Source organism: Tripterygium wilfordii, chromosome 15, assembly GCF_013401445.1.
Source record: "Tripterygium wilfordii isolate XIE 37 chromosome 15, ASM1340144v1, whole genome shotgun sequence".
In the NCBI taxonomy this organism is placed as follows: domain Eukaryota; kingdom Viridiplantae; phylum Streptophyta; class Magnoliopsida; order Celastrales; family Celastraceae; genus Tripterygium; species Tripterygium wilfordii.
The window spans coordinates 7,239,779-7,261,343 of record NC_052246.1 but is presented as its reverse complement, the minus strand read 5'-3'; the positions used below and the strand labels follow the sequence as shown (position 1 = coordinate 7,261,343).

General features: G+C 39.8%; 1 protein-coding gene and 1 non-coding gene across 2 annotated transcripts; one reads left to right on the top strand and one right to left on the bottom strand.

The window, feature by feature from the left end:
• Positions 1–4,878: 4,878 nt before the first annotated feature.
• Positions 4,879–9,876, top strand: LOC119979838 (the record flags this gene model as incomplete). The annotated part of the gene is made up of 2 exons (XM_038822466.1): positions 4,879–5,538; positions 6,520–9,876. Coding segments are annotated over 2 exons (4,017 nt in total), but the record flags the coding sequence as incomplete, so codon positions are not given.
• Positions 9,877–17,242: 7,366 nt separating this feature from the next.
• LOC119980187 lies at positions 17,243–17,350 on the bottom strand. Its single transcript, XR_005463823.1, has one exon. It is a non-coding gene; the product is annotated as a small nucleolar RNA R71 (small nucleolar RNA).
• Positions 17,351–21,565: the final 4,215 nt, after the last annotated feature.

Sequence of the window (21,565 nt, the reverse complement as noted above, 5' to 3'; positions counted from 1 at the left end):
CATTTGTTAATCATCCATACATGTTCATATACACTTGTATACTTGTTAATTACCCATACATGTCCATACATACTTTCATAAATGTTAATTACCCATACATGTTCATACGCATCTTATACTTATTCTTTTCAAACCCCCATACATTCACTAGGCACATTCTTTGCAATTGGACAAGAGGATGTTTGCGGAAGCAGTGATAGGAACCAGTGACATAAGACGAGACAGCCCGTGGGAAACTAGAGATGCGTTGGAGAAATTACAGGCAGAACTCGGAGATAGTTTAAAAGATGATTTACCATTGGGAATTGTTCGGAAGACGCAGTTTCAAGAACAGGCACCACCAGGGCTAGCGCAGTTTTGGGAGGCACAAAGTAATGAAGCACGCAAGAATTTTGGGAAAATTTATGGATATATTGGGCATTTATTAACTGTCAGAACACCTGTAACTCTTCTTCAGGCTGCAATGCATTATTGGGACCCTGCATATCGCTACTTTACTTTCAATACAACAGATTTGTCTCCATTATTAGAAGAATATGGTCAGTTGTTGGGATATGATCCACATATGAACAAGGTTTATAATCCGGGGGAGGTAACTGATGGAAGGAAGATTGTTCACCGACTTTTACAGATAGAGCATACCAGGACTCCTGGAAAGGATAAAGGTAATATTTGGGTGTTTCCAATTGACAGACTTATGGGTTTCGCTCAGGGGAGGTTTGCGACTCCAGAATGGCAGATGGCTTTTGCTCTGGCGGTGTATGGAGCAGTGTTATTTCCTTGTGCAGGAGGATATGTAGAAAAGAATGTGATCAAATTGGTTCACCTTGTCAAGTACGGCGCCAATCCAATACCTGCAATCTTATGTGAGACAATCCGATCCCTTAATCATTGTCGTATTCAAGGAGAAGGCAGTTTCCGGGGATGTTCGCAATTATTAGGACTCTGGTTGGTGAGTCACTTGAAGTACCCAAAAGGAATTGGAGCTCCGATCATTATATTTGAAGATCACACTCGGATGCTTAGAGATCCTATTCAGAATTTCAAGATGGCGAGGATGCAATCTAATGTACCAGCGGTTGACGTGTGGAGAAAATTCCTGGAAGAGTTAGAGCTGAAGGAGACATTTGATCGAGCAACATGGTACAAACCCAAAGGTTTGCTTTACAGATGTGGTAATTACAACTGGGTACCATTGGTGGGACCCTGGGGAGGTACCGGTCAAGCACCAGCAATGTTTTTACGTCAAGAGGCTGGCAATTTATGCACGCCAGTTACACATGGCTTGTGGGAGTTTGAATTCGCACATGGGGATGAGAAAGGGAAATGTCTATCTCACCAAGTGGTAGAAGCCTGGAAAAGGACCCACATAATGGAGCGCGGAAGGCTTACTGTAGATTCGGAAGGGAAAGATCGATATGTACAATGGCTCCGAGGAAGGAAGAAAACTATTACCCAGTATGGCAGCTTTACTAGTACGAAGAGGAAGGAGACTATATCTTGTGAAAATGAAAATTCAAGTCTGGAAATACCATCCAATGAGATTAATGAAGTGGTGGACACCCTAATTGAAGAAGAGATAGAAACAAGGCAGAATTCATGGAAAAAGAAGTATAATAGATATAAGAATAAATGCAAAAAGCTGAAGAGGAAGGTCCAGGGAGAGAGGGAAGCCCGAGAAGCGGAAAAAGGACAGTTTGATATGTTGAAAAAGAAATTCTTGAAGCTGCAGAAGAAAATGAAGAAAAGAAAAGAGAATGATTTAGCAAAGCATAGCAGGACACAAGTGGAATTCCAAGAAATGCAGGAGCAGATTCGGAAGCTAAATGAAGAGCTCACATCTTGGAAAGAAGACGCTTATCAACTACAATTGCAGATGCATGCAGATAGAGAAGAGCAAAGAAGAATAGAAGCTGAGAAGGATGGACTGATAGAACAGATGAATGAAATGTTTGAAGTGAACCAGCAACAGGTGGAGGGGATCACAACTTTAAAGGAACAGAATGATTATTTTTATTCAATGCTGGAGGAGGTCCAACAAGAGCAGGCAAGTACCAAATTCAAAGTAAGGCTGATGATGAGTCGCTTGATGACCCTGTCAGATTGGGCTGAGGTTTATGAACGACGTCTGCAAAATTTGAGTTCCAACCCTGTTTTGGAAATGCCAGAGCTGACAAAGATATGGGCATTTTTGAAGAATTTGAAAAGTGACTTACAGGAGCTTCAGAAGAGATTAAATGCAGTACAAGCAGGAGGTGCTTTGGTGGTTGAAATTCCGGTTATTCAATTGGACTGAATCTGATGGTTCTCATGTATGCTTTGAATGAATGAAATGAATAAAAGGAGATTCTGCTTTTAACTGTCTTGTCCTATTGCAAAGAATGCTTAGGATTTGCACAAATAATAGCCCATACATGCACATTTTGTAAAATAAATGAGAACTAATGTCATTGTTTGTATAATGCAGGGAGAAAATCATAAATAATCATAGCGCCCAAGAAGCACCATCGACACCCCTATCAGACTCGCCTACAATCAAGAATTATTGAGAATATGGAGCAGGAAACGGGTGAGCATAGTCAGAATCAGGATATAGCTGAACTGAAAGAGCAAATGGCCCTGTTAATGAAGAATATGGCGTTGCTGATGAAAGGAAAGGGAGTAGTTGAAAATTCTGAAACACCAGAGGTTCCTGAGAATCATTTGCACCAAGAAGTACCAATTTACCCACCCGGGTTCACTCCTGTCCGTAACCAATCTTTGCCTGGTTTGCACCAGCATCAATATGTTTCTCAACAGGCAACGACTCAGAACCCAGCTTACATTCATCAAGTTGACCCTCATGGGCATGAGAATCCCTTCCCAGTCGGTGCTGATACCGCGGGAACCTTTATTGGCGGGGTAGTAACTGAGGGAGTTCAGAATGAAGAAAGTAGCTCAATAGATGCTATCAAGAAGTTAGAGAAGAGATTAAGAGCCATGGAGGGTTTCAATACTGCAGGGATGCTGAACCCAGCCAATTTGTGCTTGGTGAAGAATTTGAATGTTCCACATGACTTTGTACTACCAAAATTCAGTTTGTTTGATGGCACTGGAGTCCCTTTTGATCATTTAACGATGTATTGTCGGCGCATGCAGCCATATGCAAGCGATGAGAAAGTGTTGATGCATTATTTCCAAGATAGTCTGACTGGGGCAGCTCAAAGGTGGTTCAATACCCTTAATCCTTCATCAGTAGCTTCGTGGGAGGATTTGGCTGAAATATTTATGAAACAGTATAAACATAACGAAGAAAAGATCCCTACCGTTTACGATCTACAGAACACAACAATGAAAAGTGGGGAAAGCTTTAGGGAATTTGCCCATCGATGGAGGGATTTGGCAGCCCAGATAATTCCACCACTTTCAGAAAAGGATTTGTTGAACGCTTTCATTGATGCTCTCCAGGAGCCTTATACTTCCAATTTGGCGGGAGGTGGCCATAATAACTTGGCTGATATGATACAAGCAGGTGAACGAGTCGAACGGTGCATGAAGAGAGGTACTCTGTATTATCCCACCCTTGATAAATCAGACCCCGCTAAAGCAAGTAAAGGCAAGAAGGCGGAAGTGCATTCTGTGAATTTTGATTCAAATCCAGCTGTTTATGGTGTGCCTACTTCAGATTATCGCCCTAGAAGCAATGCTCCAAGGATGTCAAGCCCAGGAGCCTACTATAATCATACCCACACCCAAAATCCTTATCCACCCCGGTTCAATACACCATCACCCAATCAATACTCGCAGAACCCAAATACTTACCAAAATTTTCAAAACCCAAACACTTACCAAAATTTTCAAAATCCAAACACTTACCAAAGCCCTCGTCCAAATTTCCAAAACCAAAGACCCAGAAGGCCTGTTGAGCATTTCGATCCTTTACCCATAACTTATGCTGAATGCTTCACGAAACTTCAAGCGCAAGGAGCAGTGGCTCCTGTTCCGGGACGGGTCCATCAACCTCCATATCCCCATTGGTATGATCCTAATGCTACATGCTTATATCATGGGGGTACACCCGGGCACTCAACTGAAGGATGTTTACAATTCAAAAGGATAGTCCAGGGGATGATTGAAGCGAAATGGCTGGATCTTAGTGCAATCAATAAACCAAATGTCAACAACAATCCATTGCCTAATCATGAGAAAGAGGGGGTGAATGCCATTGAAGAATTTCGTGCTACAAAAAGATGGGTATCAGAGATTGCAATGCCGTTGGGCCAGTTGTTTATGGTGTTGAGGAAAGAAGGATTGGTTGAGGAAGTGGCAATGGATACGCCCATTCAACGTGGACTTTTTGATGACGTGAAGACTTGTGAGTTCCACAGAGGACAAAGGGGACATGCTATTGAGAATTGTTGTGGCTTTCAAGAGAAGGTACAAGAGTTAATGGATTTGAAGATAATAAAGTTTGAGGTGAAAGGCCAATCAAATGAAGTCAGTGTTATAGGAGGATATTATCAAGGGCCTAGGCCGAACCGTGCTCCGCAATTTGTCTTGAAGTATTATGTGGAAGATGCGCCACCAGTTGGGCCACTCAAACCAAAGATAGATCCTTTGTACAAGGATGACAAGGCTGTGCCATGGAATTATGAGGCTGAAGTTAAAGGAAAGCAAGGAGAAATGGTAGATAATATTTCTGGTGTCAGTGGAGTTACCCGAAGTGGGAGATGTTACACGAGAAATGAGCCAGAAGGGAATCCGGTGGTGGATCTTGAAGCTGAACGTAAAAGAAAAGGGAAAGCAATACCTGAAGTTGAAGGATCAGGTTCTATTCCAGAAGAAGGTCTTTTTGTACGCCCAGAGGAGAAAAAGAAAGTTGTAACTGATGTGGAAGTCCAGGAGTTCCTGAAAATTATTCGACAGAGTGAGTACATGATAGTGGATCAATTGAAGAAAACCCCTGCAAAGATTTCGATCTTGGAGTTGATAATGAGTTCTGAACCGCATCGACAAGTCTTGATGAGAATGTTAAATCAGGCGTATGTATCAGACAAAATTCCTACAGACTCTTTTAATGGCATTGTGGGAAATGTGTTGGCGTCCCATTTATTGTCCTTTACTGAGGATGATATTCCGCCTGAAGGGATGGGGCACAACAAAGCTTTGCATATTTCAGCCATGTGTCGTGGAAAGGAATTAGCAAGTATTTTGGTGGATAATGGGTCATCGCTCAATATTTTACCAAAGGAGACTTTTGAAAAGTTGCCGATTGACAGATCTTATTTAAGACCAGTGCCGATGGTAGTAAGGGCATTCGACGGAACACGTAGAGAGATTATGGGAGAAATTGAAATACCTTTACAGGTTGCAAGCGTAACTTTCAATGTACCATTTGTGGTAATGGATATCTCACCAACTTACAGTTGCCTGTTGGGACGACCTTGGATTCACACTGCAGGAGCCGTTCCCTCATCGTTGCATCAGATGCTCAAGTTTGTCCATGATGGAAGAGTTTATATAGTAAAGGGCCAGTCAGAATGGATGGTTGCTAGTTTGTCTAATAGTTCTCCTATTGATGCTCCGGCAGAGGGGGTTGAGAGTTCATTCCAATCTTTTGAAATTGCTAGTGCTAGCTATGTGAAGGAAGGACTCTCTCCCTTAAAGCCACAAGTATCCAAGGTTACGAAGAATGTGGCAAAATTTATGTTGAAAAAAGGGTTTCGCCCGGGAGAAGGACTTGGTAAGAATCGACAAGGAATTAAGAAGCCAGTAGAAATGGTGAAACATCCAGAACGTTGGGGCTTGGGTTATAAGCCAACTAGGGTTGATCAGAACCGTGCGCAGGCAGAAAAACAGGCAAAGAGGTTTGCTCGTCTGGAAAGAAAGGAGCTGGAAGTCGAAAAGAAATCGATTCCTTGGCTTTATGACAGTTTTGTGTATGGAGGGATGCAGAACAAGATAAGTTTGGCTGATACTGGGGCAGTTTCTGGAAAACTGCCAGTTGAAAAATCGACTGATGAAATTGGGGCAATTTTGGCAAATATGTGTGATCAGTTTGAAGATTTCCAAGTTGCTGTGGTGGAAAAGGAACAGAGTTCGGCTGCTAGACCTTGCTTTGTCATCTCGCGTCCTTCAAATTTCAAATTAGGCAACTGGACCAGTCTGGAGCTCCCATTATCTCTCAAGAACTTGCAAGAGTAATCCCGAGTGCACTACCATCGTGGGCCCAGCTCACGGCCTTCGTTTGGGTCTTTTGTAATGAGCATGCTTTACTTTGCTTTCAATAAATTTTATAGTATGGCGATTGCATGTTCTATCTTTGTACATATTCCCTTTTCCATGAAATGAGAGTCTTTTGATAGTTATCCATATTCATGTTTCTTCATTCCCATTTGAGTTTTTCTTCTCCATTCTCAAAGCTATTTTATTCACTTCTTCAACAGGATTGAAAATGATGATAACGAAGATGACGAGCTTAATGAACCAGATTTTGATGCACCCATTAGCAATGTTGAATCTGACTATGAAATAGAGGAAGAAATTGAGATTTTACCTGAAATGTTAAGACAAGTCAATCAAGAGGAGAAAATAATACAGCCACATCAAGAGGTAACAGAAGTTGTTAATTTGGGAACTGAAACGGAGAAAAAGGAGGTTAAGGTAGGAGCTGCCTTCGAAGGAGAAAACAAGAAGAAATTGATAGATTTATTGCATAATTACCAGGATGTCTTTGCATGGTCTTATCAGGATATGCCCGGTCTTGATACAAGTATAGTTGTTCACAAGTTGCCATTAATTCCAGAATGTACTCCAGTGAAACAAAAGTTGAGGAGATTAAAGGCAGATATGCTTTTGAAAATAAGAGATGAAGTGAAGAAGCAGTTTGACGCTGGTTTTTTAGCAGTGGCTAGATACCCTGAATGGGTGGCAAATATTGTACCTGTTCCCAAGAAGGATGGTAAGGTTCGGATGTGTGTCGATTACAGAGATCTCAATCGTGCAAGCCCGAAGGATAATTTTCCTCTTCCCCATATCGACGTTTTGGTGGATAATACGGCTAGACATTCAACTTTCTCTTTCATGGATGGATTTTCGGGTTACAATCAGATCAAGATGGCGCCAGAGGATCGTGAGAAAACGACTTTTATTACCCTCTGGGGAACCTTTTGCTATAAAGTCATGCCGTTTGGTCTGAAGAATGCTGGTGCTACTTATCAACGAGCCATGGTCACTTTGTTTCATGACATGATGCATAGAGAAGTTGAAGTATATGTCGATGATATGATAGCAAAATCCAAAGAAGGTGAAGATCATATTGTGAATCTTCAGAAGTTGTTTGATCGATTAAGGAAACATCAATTGAAGTTGAATCCAGCTAAGTGCACATTTGGGGCAACCTCGGGGAAGTTGTTAGGTTTTATTGTAAGCAGGAAAGGAATTGAGGTAGATCCTGATAAAGTGAAGGCGATCTTGGAGATGCCACCCCCTCGGACAGAAAAGGAAGTTAGGGGTTTCTTGGGAAGATTGAATTACGTTGCCAGATTCATTTCACAGTTGACAGCTACTTGTGAACCTATCTTTAAATTGTTGCGTAAGAGTAACTCTACTGAGTGGAACGAAGATTGTCAGATTGCATTCGAAAAGATCAAGAAATACTTGAAAAGTCCTCCAGTGTTGATGCCTCCTGTGGCTGGCAGGCCGCTTATTCTTTATTTGACTGTCTCGGATATTTCGATGGGATGTGTGCTTGGACAGCATGATTCATCAGGAAGGATAGAGCATGCCATTTATTACTTAAGCAAGAAGTTTACTAGTTGTGAAGCAAATTATTCGATGTTGGAGAAAACGTGTTGCTCTTTGGTTTGGGCTGCACACCGGCTTAGACAATACATGCTTTATCATACGACGTGGTTGATTTCCAGGATGGATCCTATCAAATACATTTTTGAGAAACCTTCTCTTTCAGGGAGGATAGCTAAATGGCAGATGTTGTTATCAGAATATGATATTTTGTATGTTACACAGAAGGCAATCAAAGGGAGTGCAATAGCAGATTATTTGGCAGATGGAGCAATTGATGATACTCAGTCTATGGATTTGAAGTTTCCAGATATTGATGTCATGACTGTGTCGATAGAAGAAGGGAATCAGAAGGATTTGGCAAAATGGACTATGTTGTTCGATGGGGCTTCTAATATCATGGGATGTGGAATTGGTGTAGTGTTAATATCACCTGATGAGAATATTATCCCGTTTACAGCTAAGTTGTATTTCGAATGTACTAACAATGTGGCTGAGTATGAAGCATGTACGATGGGAATTCAAGCTGCTATCGATATGGGGATTAGGAGGCTACAGGTCTATGGTGACTCACAGTTGGTGATTAGGCAATTGAATGATGAGTGGGAAACTAAAGATGACAAGCTCATTCCATATTACCAACATATCAAAAAGTTAGTTAAGTTTTTTGATTGGATTGAGTTTGATCATATCCCCAGGGAAGAAAATCAAATAGCAGATGCTTTGGCGACTTTGGCGGCAATGTTTGATGTAGACCCAAAAGGGGAAGTGCAGCTAATTAAAATTGAGAAACGAGAAGTTCGAGGTTACTGTTCAAATTTAGAGGAAGAGCCTGATGGTAAACCATGGTATCATGATATCCAACAGTACATTGAAAAGAAAGAATATCCATCAGGGGCATCAGAGAATGATAAGCGCACCATCAGGAGATTGGCGGGATCTTTCTTCTTGAATGGAAATGTTCTTTATAAAAGGAATGATGGGGTAGTTTTCTTGCGTTGTGTCGATATGGCGGAGGCTAAACTAATTATGGAGGAAATTCATGAAGGAATATGTGGGACTCATTCCAGCGGATATGCAATGGCACGGAAGATTATACGTGCAGGGTATTATTGGTTAACCATGGAGAGGGATTGCATAAGTTATGCAAACCGATGCCATAAGTGCCAGATTTATGCAGACAGGACACATGTTTCGGTTAATCCATTACATGTGTTGACGTCACCATGGCCTTTCTCGATGTGGGGATTAGATGTCATCGGTCCAATTGAGCCAAAGGCTTCTAATGGGCATCGTTTCATTTTGGTTGCTATTGATTATTTTACCAAGTGGGTGGAGGCTGCTTCATATTCTAATGTGACGAGTGGCGTGGTTGTTCGGTTTTTGAGGAAAGAGATTGTTTGTCGATATGGAGTCCCAGAAAGAATTATCACTGATAATGGCACGAATTTCAATAGCAAAATGGTGAAGGATTTTTGTGACCAGTTCAAAATTTATCACCATAATTCGACTCCTTATCGTCCGAAGATGAATGGGGCTGTCGAAGCGGCGAATAAGAATATCAAGAAGATCATTGGGAAGATGACAGAGAATTACAAAGATTGGCATGAGAAGATCCCTTTTGCTCTATATGGTTATCGGACCTCAATACGGACATCTACCGGGGAGACACCTTTCTCCTTGGTGTATGGCATGGAAGCGGTTTTGCCTATCGAAGTGGAGATTCCATCCCTTCGAGTAGTTCTGGAGGCAGGATTGGAAGAATCAGAATGGACTCGAATGCGATATGAACAGTTGAATTTGATTGAAGAACGAAGATTACGAGCAATTTGTAAAGGGCAATTGTATCAAAGAAGATTGATGAAAGCACATAATAAGAAAGTTCGACCTCGCAGTTTCAGGGAGGGAGAGTTAGTGTTGAAGATGATTTTGCCACCTCAAAAGGATCACCGAGGGAAGTGGACACCGAACTATGAGGGACCATATGTGGTGAAAAAAGCTTTTGAAGGGGGTGCATTAATTTTGACAAGAATGGATGGAGAAGAATTGTCTAATCCGGTGAATGCAGACGCCATCAAAAAGTATTACTCATAGCAAAAAAAAAAAAAAAAAAAAAAAAAAAACTCGCTAGATTGAAAACCTGAAAGGGCGATCTAGGCAAAATTAGAGTTAAAAAGCTCGCTAGATTGAAAACCCGAAAGGGCGGTCTAGGCAAAAATTAGAGCCATAAAAATCCCGCTGGAGTGAAAACCCCTCGTGGGCGCTTCAGGCAAAAGTTAGGGAAAATATTAAAGTCTCTACTAAAGTGAAAACCCTTCCTGGGAGCTTCAAATAATATTGAGATCAGAAAGGGGTGGTGAAAACAACTAAGGGGAAGGTGGCAGAGGCCTTTCGAGGATTTGAGATGAATATAAGGAAATACAATGAATGACAGATAGCGAGGCTGTACAAAGGTAAATTGGTTATGTTTAGGGGTATGCATGATGAGTCTATGACGGAGAAGCTTCATATGGAAGTAGTCAGATTCAATAATTGCAAAATGGGGGCACACAAAACTGGGGCAGTTTTGTGCGGTGTCAAAGTTATCTCATATCCTGTAAAAGTTTCTGCTATTTCCTTTATTTCTAACCCTCTTGAATCATATATACTTGATCAATCTCTCCTGTTATTTATCTATTCTAAATAAAACTCTCTGAGGTTATTCAGTTCATTTCCAAATTCCTTATTCATTGCTTGTGTTCTTCACGATTTTATTGCTTATATATTTTGCCTTCAGAAATCTCGTGTAGTACAAGCGTCGCCATACTATTGAATTTATTTGGAAGTTAAGTTTAGTAATAAAAGAATCATGACAAGTGTATTAGGACATTGTTCTTAGCAGGAATTTGAGAGATTTGGTGTTCTTGACTGTAAAGGAGCTAAAAGAGATTAAATGACGCTAAAAGGGCATGGTGGAGCTGAAGAGATTTTGGTGTTTTTGATTGTAAAGGAGTTAAAAGAAATTAAATGGTGCTAGAAGGCATGGTGGAGCCTGAGAGATTGTGGTGTTCTTAATTTTAAGAAGGCTAAAAGAAATTAAATGACGTTAAAAGACATAGTGGGACCCAAGAGATTCTGGAGCCGAAAAGCTTTGGTTTGGCATTAAAGGTATGTCGGATTTGATGGAAATAAGATGGAAGCAGCAAATCGATGGAAAGACAAGACAAAACAACAATGAAAGATACAAGAATAAGTGTAACATGGTAGATTCAAGATGGGATGGAGGCAAAAGATGCAGTCTTCTCATGATGGATAATTGCAGGATGATAGGGGTGATGGTGCTTACGACAATTAACCAAAATCAAATTTTCAAAATAAGGAAAATAAAAGAAAATACAATTTTCTTCATGCATTCATACACTCATGGATATTTTCTTGCATAAATTCAAACAAACATTTGGCCAAGCCGGGAATGGCATTGTGATCCCATGCCCTTTATTTTTCTGCACCAACATTTGGCCAAGCCAGGAATGGCCTTGTGATCCTGTGCCCTTTATTTTTCTGCACCAACATTTGGCCAAGCCGGGAATGGCCTTGTGATCCCGCGCCGTTTATTTTTCTGCACCAACATTTGGCCAAGCCGGGAATGGCCTTGTGATCCCGTGCCCTTTATTTTCTTGCACAAACAGTTGGCCAAGCCGGGAATGGCCACAGTGATCCCGCGCATTTCAGTTCTCGTACGAAACTCGGTTGACTACACCTTTGTTTATCTTTTATTTCATAAAAGACATACAAAGGGGGGCAGCTGTAGTACCCGGTTTTCGTCCGGCCCCCAAAAAAAAAATAATAATAAAATAATAATAATAATAATTCAAAAGCCCGTTCTCGAGCCCGTAAGCTCACAAAAATTCAAAGCCTGTTTCTTGGACCCACAAGCATGCAAAAAATCCTAAAGCCTATTTCTTGGACCATAAGCCCATAAAAATTCAAGCCCAATACAACAAAACCCTAGAAAATATCTAGAGAATAAAAATAAATAAATTAAATGGAAAACTAAAAAGACCAAAAAGAATAGCCACCTTGGTTAAAAGAAAAGGAAAGTAAGGGTAAAAAAGACAAATTGAAAGAACTAGGGTTTTAGGAGATGAGGTCTCTCTTAGTATAAAAGGAATGCAATATTCTTTGACAAAGAAAAAAGGGGAAAAAAACAGCCGCCCAAGACAAAACAAAGAAAAAGAAAAGAAAAAAAAAAAAGAGAGGAGCCGGCAGAGAAGAAAAGAGCGAGTTTGTGAGAAGAAAAGCGGTGTGGTTTCATCTTTTTGAGAAGGTTAGCCCGCACATATCTCTATCATTATTGATTCTATTCCTCTGGTTCTATTTATGCATGTTCCTAGTCAATTTCTAAAACTATGATGCATTTTCCGGATTCCGTTTCTGAGATGGTAATGGTGTGCACAGGCTTCTATCATGCTCTGTTTTCATGAATGTGGCTCCATTTTAGACCTGGTTCACATCATTGGTTTGTGTTAAGGATGAGTAACCGATATGTTGCATGTGGCTTGTTTGAGTTTGTAATATGTGTTTGCCCACGTTGAGGTTTTGCTGGCCGTAGGTGATTTGTGGGTGAGTGAAATATGGTCCATGTTTGTTTGCCCATTGATTTTGATATCTGACCTTGCTATGCCTGTTTGTTCATTATTCTAATATGTGGTTTGGCTGCCTGAAGTTCTGTTCTGGATGTCCGATTGATTGGCCAAAATGTAATTTAAAAATGGGAGTTTCAGATCTGATTTGGAAAAAAGCATTTACATGTAACATAAATCTGTGCATATATGTGAATTCCATAAAATCTGTGGAGGTATGACTCGATGAAGGCCTATTTGGTTTTGTGGCTTCTTGGTTTACTGGACTTAAAAGTAAAGCCTAAGGTATTTGTTTCCCTGTTAAATGACATCTCTGCTTAGATCTGTTTGAATTAAGGCCGGTCATTCTTATGTATGGCTTAATGTTAGGTCTCATATTAGGATCTGTATTGTGTTTATATACATGTATATATATTGTGTGTACATATGAATTTGTTGGTATGTGTATATATAAGTTTGTCTATAGATGCAGGTTTATTATGTACGTGTATATATGTTTATGTAGATGTACAGGTTTATAGGTATATGTATATGTGTTTGTGTATGTATACATGTTAGTTTATATATTTATAATATATGGGAATTTGTGCTTAATTTAATTTGAATTTGATATTGGTTTTGAATACCCATTTGACCCCCCATTTTTTGTGTTTGTTTGTTGGGGCTTGGACCGGGCTTGATCCCACTTGGGCCGAGGGGAATACTTAGAGGATTTGGGTTGGATTGGAGCAATGGGCCTCGCGGGCAATATTGGGTTTTTGTACATTTGTATAAATTTCATTTTTTAATTTTATTATTTGTCATGTATTCTTATAAAATGTAAGTCTTGTAATAGTGTAGCAAAAATAGTGGATGTAAAATAGAAAAGGCATACATGATATTCTAGGATGTTAGAAGCATATAGAAATTAGGAATTGATTTTGTGAATGATGATTGCATTAGAATGCATGCTTAGGACTTTGATTTTTCACACTATGCCATGATGCTTAGACGTATGCTAGGATTGTTTGAATGCCATGAAAATAAATGCAACGCGTTAGTCATTAGAATTAATCTAAGCCGTCTCACTTTAATAAACACACCAAGATTAATTTACGGAACCATTATGTTTTCTTTGAATACCAAGGAGCCTTCAAGATATTGGGGTTCCATTGGCATTCATCCAAAACATTTGGATTTCGTGAACCCGGAAAGCAAATATGTTTTTAGGGATCAGGAGAATTTATTTAAGGACCCAAAGGGGGTTTAAAGATATTTGGCCCATCCGATGGGCCTTAAATGGATTCTTTCTTTTCTCATAAAGAATATAATTGTGAGTAAGGCCTGAATTGAACATTTTTTTCATCGATCGTGGGCCTTTTTGGTGCATCAACCAAGTTCCCAAAAATCTCTTCTCCAAAACCATCAAAACCCATTCCCATGTTTTTATCCAAATAACCTTATTTCCAAATCATCCAAAACATCAAAACCCATAAAAATAAGATTTTTAAAATCAAATCTTGGTCTAACATTAATGGAACATTTCCACCCATTTGATAATACATGATTTTCCGGGCATTTGGAAAACTCATTAAAACATTTGGGACATACAATCATTCCTCAAATCAAAGTAGAGCCAAATAGGAAAAAAATTTTGAAGGTAACCGTTTTCGGGAGTTGTGGGGTGCCTAACACCTTCCCCATACTCAATAGACCCCCTTACCCACTTTTCTCGTAGACCAGAACGGATGTCCAATTGCATCCTAAAAATCAATTGGTGGCGACTTCATTGTTGTTTAATGCCGGTTGCTTCAGGGTGTTTAGGGAGTGGATGTAAGAGACTGTTCCGAACCACTATAAAAATTGTTTGTGTGCTTTATTTTATGGACTTTACATCCTATTACTTATATTGCACGTTTTGATTAATCTTTTGTTTTTAACTTTGTGATTTCACATGTCATAATTTCCCAAACAATTTAAATCATTTTTGTGCATAGTATACCTGTACTAAACGTTCGATATCTTAGTGTCTTCAATTCTGAGTTTCTAGTACAATACTTGACTAAATCATTGATTTGCTACTCTAATGCATTCGGTTGATATTTTTGTGTTCAAATCATTCTCTTGCTTCATAAAGACTATTGATATATGTTATATTGAGTATTGTGCATAAAATATACATTCGGATTGTTAAAGCCTTCATTACTATACCATAATTGTACTAGTTGTCAATATCTAAATCATTGTAACTATTAAATCCATTTGTATTTCAAATTTGGTCGGATTGATTATTATTGCTCAAACGTGCATACTTGTTCATATATTGCATTGACCGCTATTGATTATCTTATGCTATATATCATTTCAGATTGTTAAGCTTTGCAAGGTTGATATATTTGTATTATTTGTGTGATGTTTTTGAGAAGAGGATTCCCATTTGAGATTTGGGGATACAATTCACTCCTTCTTGTGTGGTCTAGGTCTTTCACATTTGACACTTGGTATAATTTATTTGATTGCTATATTATCATTATTTATTATGACATATTGTTTATTACAAGGTAATATACCTTGGTGGGAACATATTGAGTTGATCGTGTTATTTATATAACAGATGACTAGTGTTAAGAACACTGATGTACTGATTGCACCGGAATTTGCACCTAGTGTCCCGGTTGCCCTATTGGCTAACCCAGTTCTTTCACATGTTATGCGTGGGGAAAGTCCGAGAAGACGACAAAGGTCCATTCTTTGAGGGCTAAGACGATAAGGTGGAACTGACTCATAAGGCCAATTAGAGGAAGCAAACGGGAAAAGTTTCTTCCCAGGGTCCTAAAGATAGTGATGTTAGTGGGAACAAGAAGTCCAAGGGGACTTGTATAGTATTGAATGCAATAAGTTAGGACACCGAGCTAAGGACTGTTGTCATCTTAAAACAACGTACATGCCAATTGATGTACATATATTTTACCACATTTTTGTGCTTAAGTGCATTATGTTCTCGGTAATTCTTTATGGAATTAGATTGATATTATTCATGTTCCTTGTATTTTTATGGTAGGAGGAGTTGGAGCAAAGATACGGATCAAAGAGAGGAGTAAATTGCAATTGGAATCATATATAGGACCACTGGAGCACTAATGGCCGCTCGAGCACAAATGACCGCTCAAGCGGCCTAGTATTCCGCTCAAGCGCCCCACAGAGATCGAGCGGAGCTGAAGGTAGCTGCTGCCACAGAAGTTACATCTTTGACCGCTCGCGCAGCCATCACCGCTCGAGCGGAGGTTGACGTAGCAGCTTTCAGAAATACACCAAAATTAGGTTTTTCTGGGACTTTTAAGGATATAAAAGAGGGCGACCGAGTTGAGGAAACTCTGAACTCTTTTCCTGGGTTTTGAGGCTACAAAGCTCCTTCTCACCAAGCTTTCATAGGGATTCAAGGATCTGAAGGTTTCCTACCCAACAACAACTCCAACAAATCAAGGGGATTTTCTTCAACTCTTTTTCATGATTTCTCTTCTTAGATTTCTTTTCCATGATTTCTCTTCTTAAATTTCTTTTTGATACTTTGAAGATGAGTTGTAACTAAACCTCTTTGCTAGGGCTTGATGTAGCCTAGTATGAATATTGCAAGTATTTCAATTTAATGGATGCATAATTTTGGTTCAAGGATTCATGTTTTTAATTACCATGCTTATAGTCTATTGTTTGTTTGATTGCTTGATCACCAATTGAATGCTCAATTAGATTCATCTAGCTAGGACTAAGGAACGAACCGAATTCACGTGTTTTAGTGGAACTGAAATTAAGGAAATCAATTGTCGACTGCCATGAACAAGGTTTAGGGGATTGATTGGTTGTTATAGTTCTTTAGATCGTAATGAGTTGTTAGCCTTGGGTTAAAAACTGCGAACCGAACAGGATTAATCCATTGTTAATAATATTTGTTGGCACCGCGAACGAACGAACCAACATATTTAAGAAAGAATCAACCCTTGAATCGGAACCATAATTGTGTGTTTGTTAATTGAATGCTTGTGATAGGATTACTAGGTGAAATCATTGCCCTAGTGTTCTTCTCATATTGGTATCACAAAATCTGAATTTTATTTCTTTGTTTTTATTTTATTTTATTACATCAATCATTCTTCCTTTTTCCCCAAATCTCAATCATTCATCACGTTAGGTACATAAATTAGATTAACTAGTCTCCGTGGGATCGACCTCGTACTTGCATACATTGTACTATTCGTAGACTCTTGTGCACTTGCGAGAATTATTACATCAAGTTTTTGGCGCCGTTGCCGGGGACTAGTTTAGTTCAATTGTGTACTTAATTTTTTTATTTTAATTTCTCAGGTTTATGCAAGGTAGACGCTCTTTGAAAGGAGAGCTACAACCTTACATAGACGACATTGAAAGTTTGTTAAGGAATAAGAATCAAGGTGAAAGTAACGAAGAATCCTCAACCGAAGACAAGAAGATGGCAGCAATAGTTCCAGCTGAAACGATGGGTGATCTTGACATCCCCACTATTCCAGAATCCCCATCTTGCATCGTACTTCCGACGGCAGCTAGGAACTACGAGCTTAAGACTATACACTTTAACATGATGCCTTCTTTTCATGGTCTAAGTTCGGAGGATCCACTTAGTCATATTCGTGAAATTTTTAATATGGTTTCTAGCATGTCTTTGTCTACGGGAGTTACTGAGGAGCACTTGAGGTTGAAGATCTTCCCCTACTCTATGAAGGACAAAGCAAGAACATGGCTCAACAGTTTGAGACCGGGTTCACTGACGACATGGACTGAGGTACAAAATAAATTTTTAGAAAAATTTTTCTCAACTCAGAAAACTGATGCTCTTAGGGATAAGATCATGCAATTTGAACAACAACTTGATGAGTCGTTTTCTGAAGCGTGGGAGAGATTTAATAATTTGTTAACTCAGTGTCCCCATCATGCTTTGCCTTCATTAGTGTTGATGCGCATATTTTATAAAGCACTGACAGTTCCTAGTAAGGCTGCAGTTAATAATTATGCAGGGGGATCTATCAGGAATAAGACTCCAACAGAATGTCAAACTTTGTTTGATAATCTAGCAGTTGAGTCCCAACATTCAGAGACGCGAGGTAAGCGAGCTGGTGTTTATGAACTTAATAATTCTGACACTTTTGCACCAAGATCGCAGGTTGACGCCATTGCTAGTAAGTTGGACATGCTTCTAGCAATGAATGGGCATACAATTCAACAAGAGATCTGTGCCATATGTCATGTTCCTGGCCATGCCACCATTACATGCCCTCAAGGAGTGGATTTTCCGGAGTTTGTACAAGAACAGGCAAGCATGATGAACTCTTATAACCGGAATCCAAGGTTTGACCCATACTCCAACTCTTATAACCCAGGTTTTCAAGCACATCCAAATTTTTCATGGAAGAATACCCAGAACCAAGCCAATCCACCAACCACCACATTGGAGGACATGGTGCGGCAATTGGCTATTAGTCAACAAAAGTTGGAGGCTCAAGTTGGTCAAATCGCTGAGGCATTAAGCCAAAGGGAAGCTGGAAAATTTCCTAGTCAAACTGTTGTCAATCCGAAGAACAATGAACAAGCCAAGGCCATTCATCTTCGACGTGGTAAGGTTATTAATAATGGTGTTGATGACATTAATGACGTTGTGGATGTAGGTGAAAAAGAACAAGAAGATGTTCAACAAGATGTTGAAAAATCTGAGCCTACTCCACCTGCCACCCATTCTAAGGAAGGCAATACGAGTGTTCTCCATAAGGAAGTCAATCCTTACATGCCACCTATTCCATTCCCGGGTCGTCTTAAGCAAAACAAGCAGGATAAGTATTTCAAAGAAATTTATGATGTGTTGAGTAAAGTTCAAATTAACTTGCCCTTGCTTGATGTGATAGAACAGATTCCGACATATGGGAAATTCTTGAAGAGTTTGAAGACTCATAAGCTAAAGTTTGCACCTAACGAAGGAGTCAAGTTGAATAAGAACGTGAGTGCAATTCTTCAAAGGGACCTTCCACCTAAGTTATCTGATCCAGGTAGCTTTGATATACCCATCACCATTGGCAGCAAGCGACATGGACATGCGATGCTAGATCTTGGAGCAAGCATCAACTTAATGCCATTCTCGGTTTACAAGGAACTTGGAATCCAAGGAATGAAGAAGACTACAGTTCGTCTTGAGCTTGCCGATCGTTCTGTGAGGTATCCTAAAGGTATTGTAGAAGATATTTTGGTTCAAGTAGATAAACTCATTCTTCCTGCAGATTTCATAATTTTAGATACGGAAGAAAGTGGGATGAATGGACATGATGCACCTATACTTCTTGGTCGGCCATTCATGGCAACTGCAGACACATGCATCCGAGTGAAGGACGGTACCTTGACAATGACCGTTTTGGGAGAAACTGTGGAACTTAAAGTGTTTGAAGCTCTCTCTTTTCCTTTTACTTCACTTGATACGTGTTTCTCTATTGATCTAATAGATACATTGATTACATCTACCTTTGTGCATAATGAAATTACGGATCTTGAACAGGTTTTGATAGGATCACCTAGTGAAGAAGAAGCAATTGAAAGTGTTGGAGCGGTCTTAGAGCACACCAAACCATATAAACCAAGGTACACGCCTCCAATTGAGCCATTGGTGATGAATAAGACAAAGCTCGAACCATCTATCATCTCTCCACCAAAGTTGGAATTAAAACCATTGCCACAACATCTCAAGTATGCATACATAGGTAAAGATGAGACTCTTCCGGTAATTATTGCTACGGATTTTACTAAGGAAGAGGAGAAGAGTCTCATTCAAGTGCTTAAACATCATCAAACGGCTTTGGGATGGACTATTACTGATATCAAAGGCCTTAGCCCCACCTTGTGCATGCATAGAATTTTAATGGAGGATGAGGTAAGACCATCACGAGAATCACAAAGAAGACTGAATCCAAACATGAAGGAAGTGGTGAGAGCTGAAGTCCTCAAATTGCTCGATGTGGGGGTGATCTATCCAATTTCGGATAGCAAGTGGGTAAGTCCAGTTCAAGTAGTGCCAAAGAAATCCGGTATCACGGTGGTAAAGAACAAGGATGATGAACTCATTCCTACAAGGATGACTACCGGATGGAGAGTGTGCATTGACTATCGGAAGTTGAATACCGCCACTAGAAAGGATCACTTTCCTCTCCCTTTCATTGATCAAATGCTTGAACGCTTATCGGGTCATTCTCACTATTGTTTTCTTGATGGGTTTTCAGGTTACAATCGAATTCTGATTGCACCTGAGGATCAAGAAAAGACCACCTTCACATGCCCATTCGGTAGAAGGATGCCCTTCGGATTGTGCAATGCCCCCGCTACTTTCCAATGTTGCATGATGGCAATTTTTTCCGACATGGTGGAGCGAATAATTGAGGTATTCATGGATGATTTTTCAGTTTTTGGATCTTCTTTTGATGCATGCCTTGAAAATTTAGCTCTAGTTTTGAAACGATGTCAAGCGACGAATTTAATTTTGAATTGGGAAAAATGTCATTTCATGGTTAGGAGGGGTATCGTGCTAGGACATGTAGTGTCTCACGAGGGGATTGAGGTAGACAAAGCAAAAAATTGACTTGATAAAAAATTTACCTTCCCCTACTTCTGTTAAAGGTGTTAGAAGTTTTTTAGGACATGCGGGTTTTTATAGACGTTTCATCAAAGATTTTTCTAAGATCACCAAACCTCTTTGCGATTTATTGGCTAAAGATGCAGTTTTTGATTTTGACAAAGAGTGCTTGGCAGCTTTTAATGTGTTGAAACATGCATTGACCTCGTCTCCTATTATTTCTACTCCCAATTGGTCGTTACCATTTGAGCTTATGTGTGATGCATCTGATTATGCGGTTGGTGCGGTTCTTGGTCAAAAGGATGGTAAGGCGTCCCATGTTATTTATTATGCTAGTCGTACTTTGAATGACGCACAACTGAATTACTCCACCACAGAAAAAGAGTTGTTGGCAGTGGTATTTGCTTTGGAAAAATTTCGTGCTTATCTAGTTGGTTCCAAAGTAATTGTTTATACTGACCATGCGGCTTTAAAGTATTTGTTGAATAAGAAAGATGCCAAGCCTAGGTTGATTCGGTGGATCCTCTTACTTCAAGAGTTCGACTTGGAGATCAAAGATAAAAAGGGTAGTGAGAATGTGGTGGCCGATCACCTATCAAGCATTGTGGAAGAAGGATTTTGTCAAGAGAATCAGGTGCCGATCAATGAGACTTTTCCGGATGAACAACTCTTGATTGTCCATTCAAAGGAGCCATGGTATGCTGATTTTGTTAATTATCTTGCTTGTGGCGTACTTCAAGAAGGACTAACTTTTCAGGAAAAGAAGAGATTTTTGGCATCGGTCAAGCACTATTATTGGGAGGATCCTTATTTGTTCAAGCATGGACCCGACCAAATCATTCGCCGGTGCGTTCCTGAAGAAGAACAAGAGAACATTCTACGACATGCACATGATCTTGCTTGTGGTGGACACTTTGGAGCTAAGAAAACAGCTTTAAAAGTGCTCCAATCAGGTTTTTTCTGGCCTACGCTTTTTAAAGATGCATTCCACTTTTGTGCTAGATGTAATAGTTGTCAAAGGTCGGGAAATATTGGTAGAAGGAATGAAATGCCTTTGAATAGCATTCTTGTGGTTGAGATGTTTGATGTGTGGGGTATTGATTTTATGGGCCCGTTTCCCCCTTCTTATGGCTACACTTATATCCTTGTAGCAGTGGATTACGTCTCTAAATGGGTTGAAGCCCTAGCTACTAGGACCAATGACCATAGGGTTGTTCTTACATTCCTTAAGGATATGATTTTTACTAGATTTGGAACCCCTAGGGCCATTATTAGTGATGGTGGTAGTCATTTTTGCAATAAGCCTTTTGAAGCCTTGTTAAAAAAATACAACATCACTCACAAAATAGCCACCCCATACCATCCTCAAACATCGGGTCAAGTGGAAGTTAGCAATAGGGAGATCAAACGAATTTTGGAGAAAACTGTCAACTCCACTAGGAAAGATTGGGCTATTAAGCTTAATGATGCTTTGTGGGCATATCGGACAGCTTTTAAAACACCGATTGGTATGAGTCCTTATCGTCTTGTGTTTGGAAAAGCATGT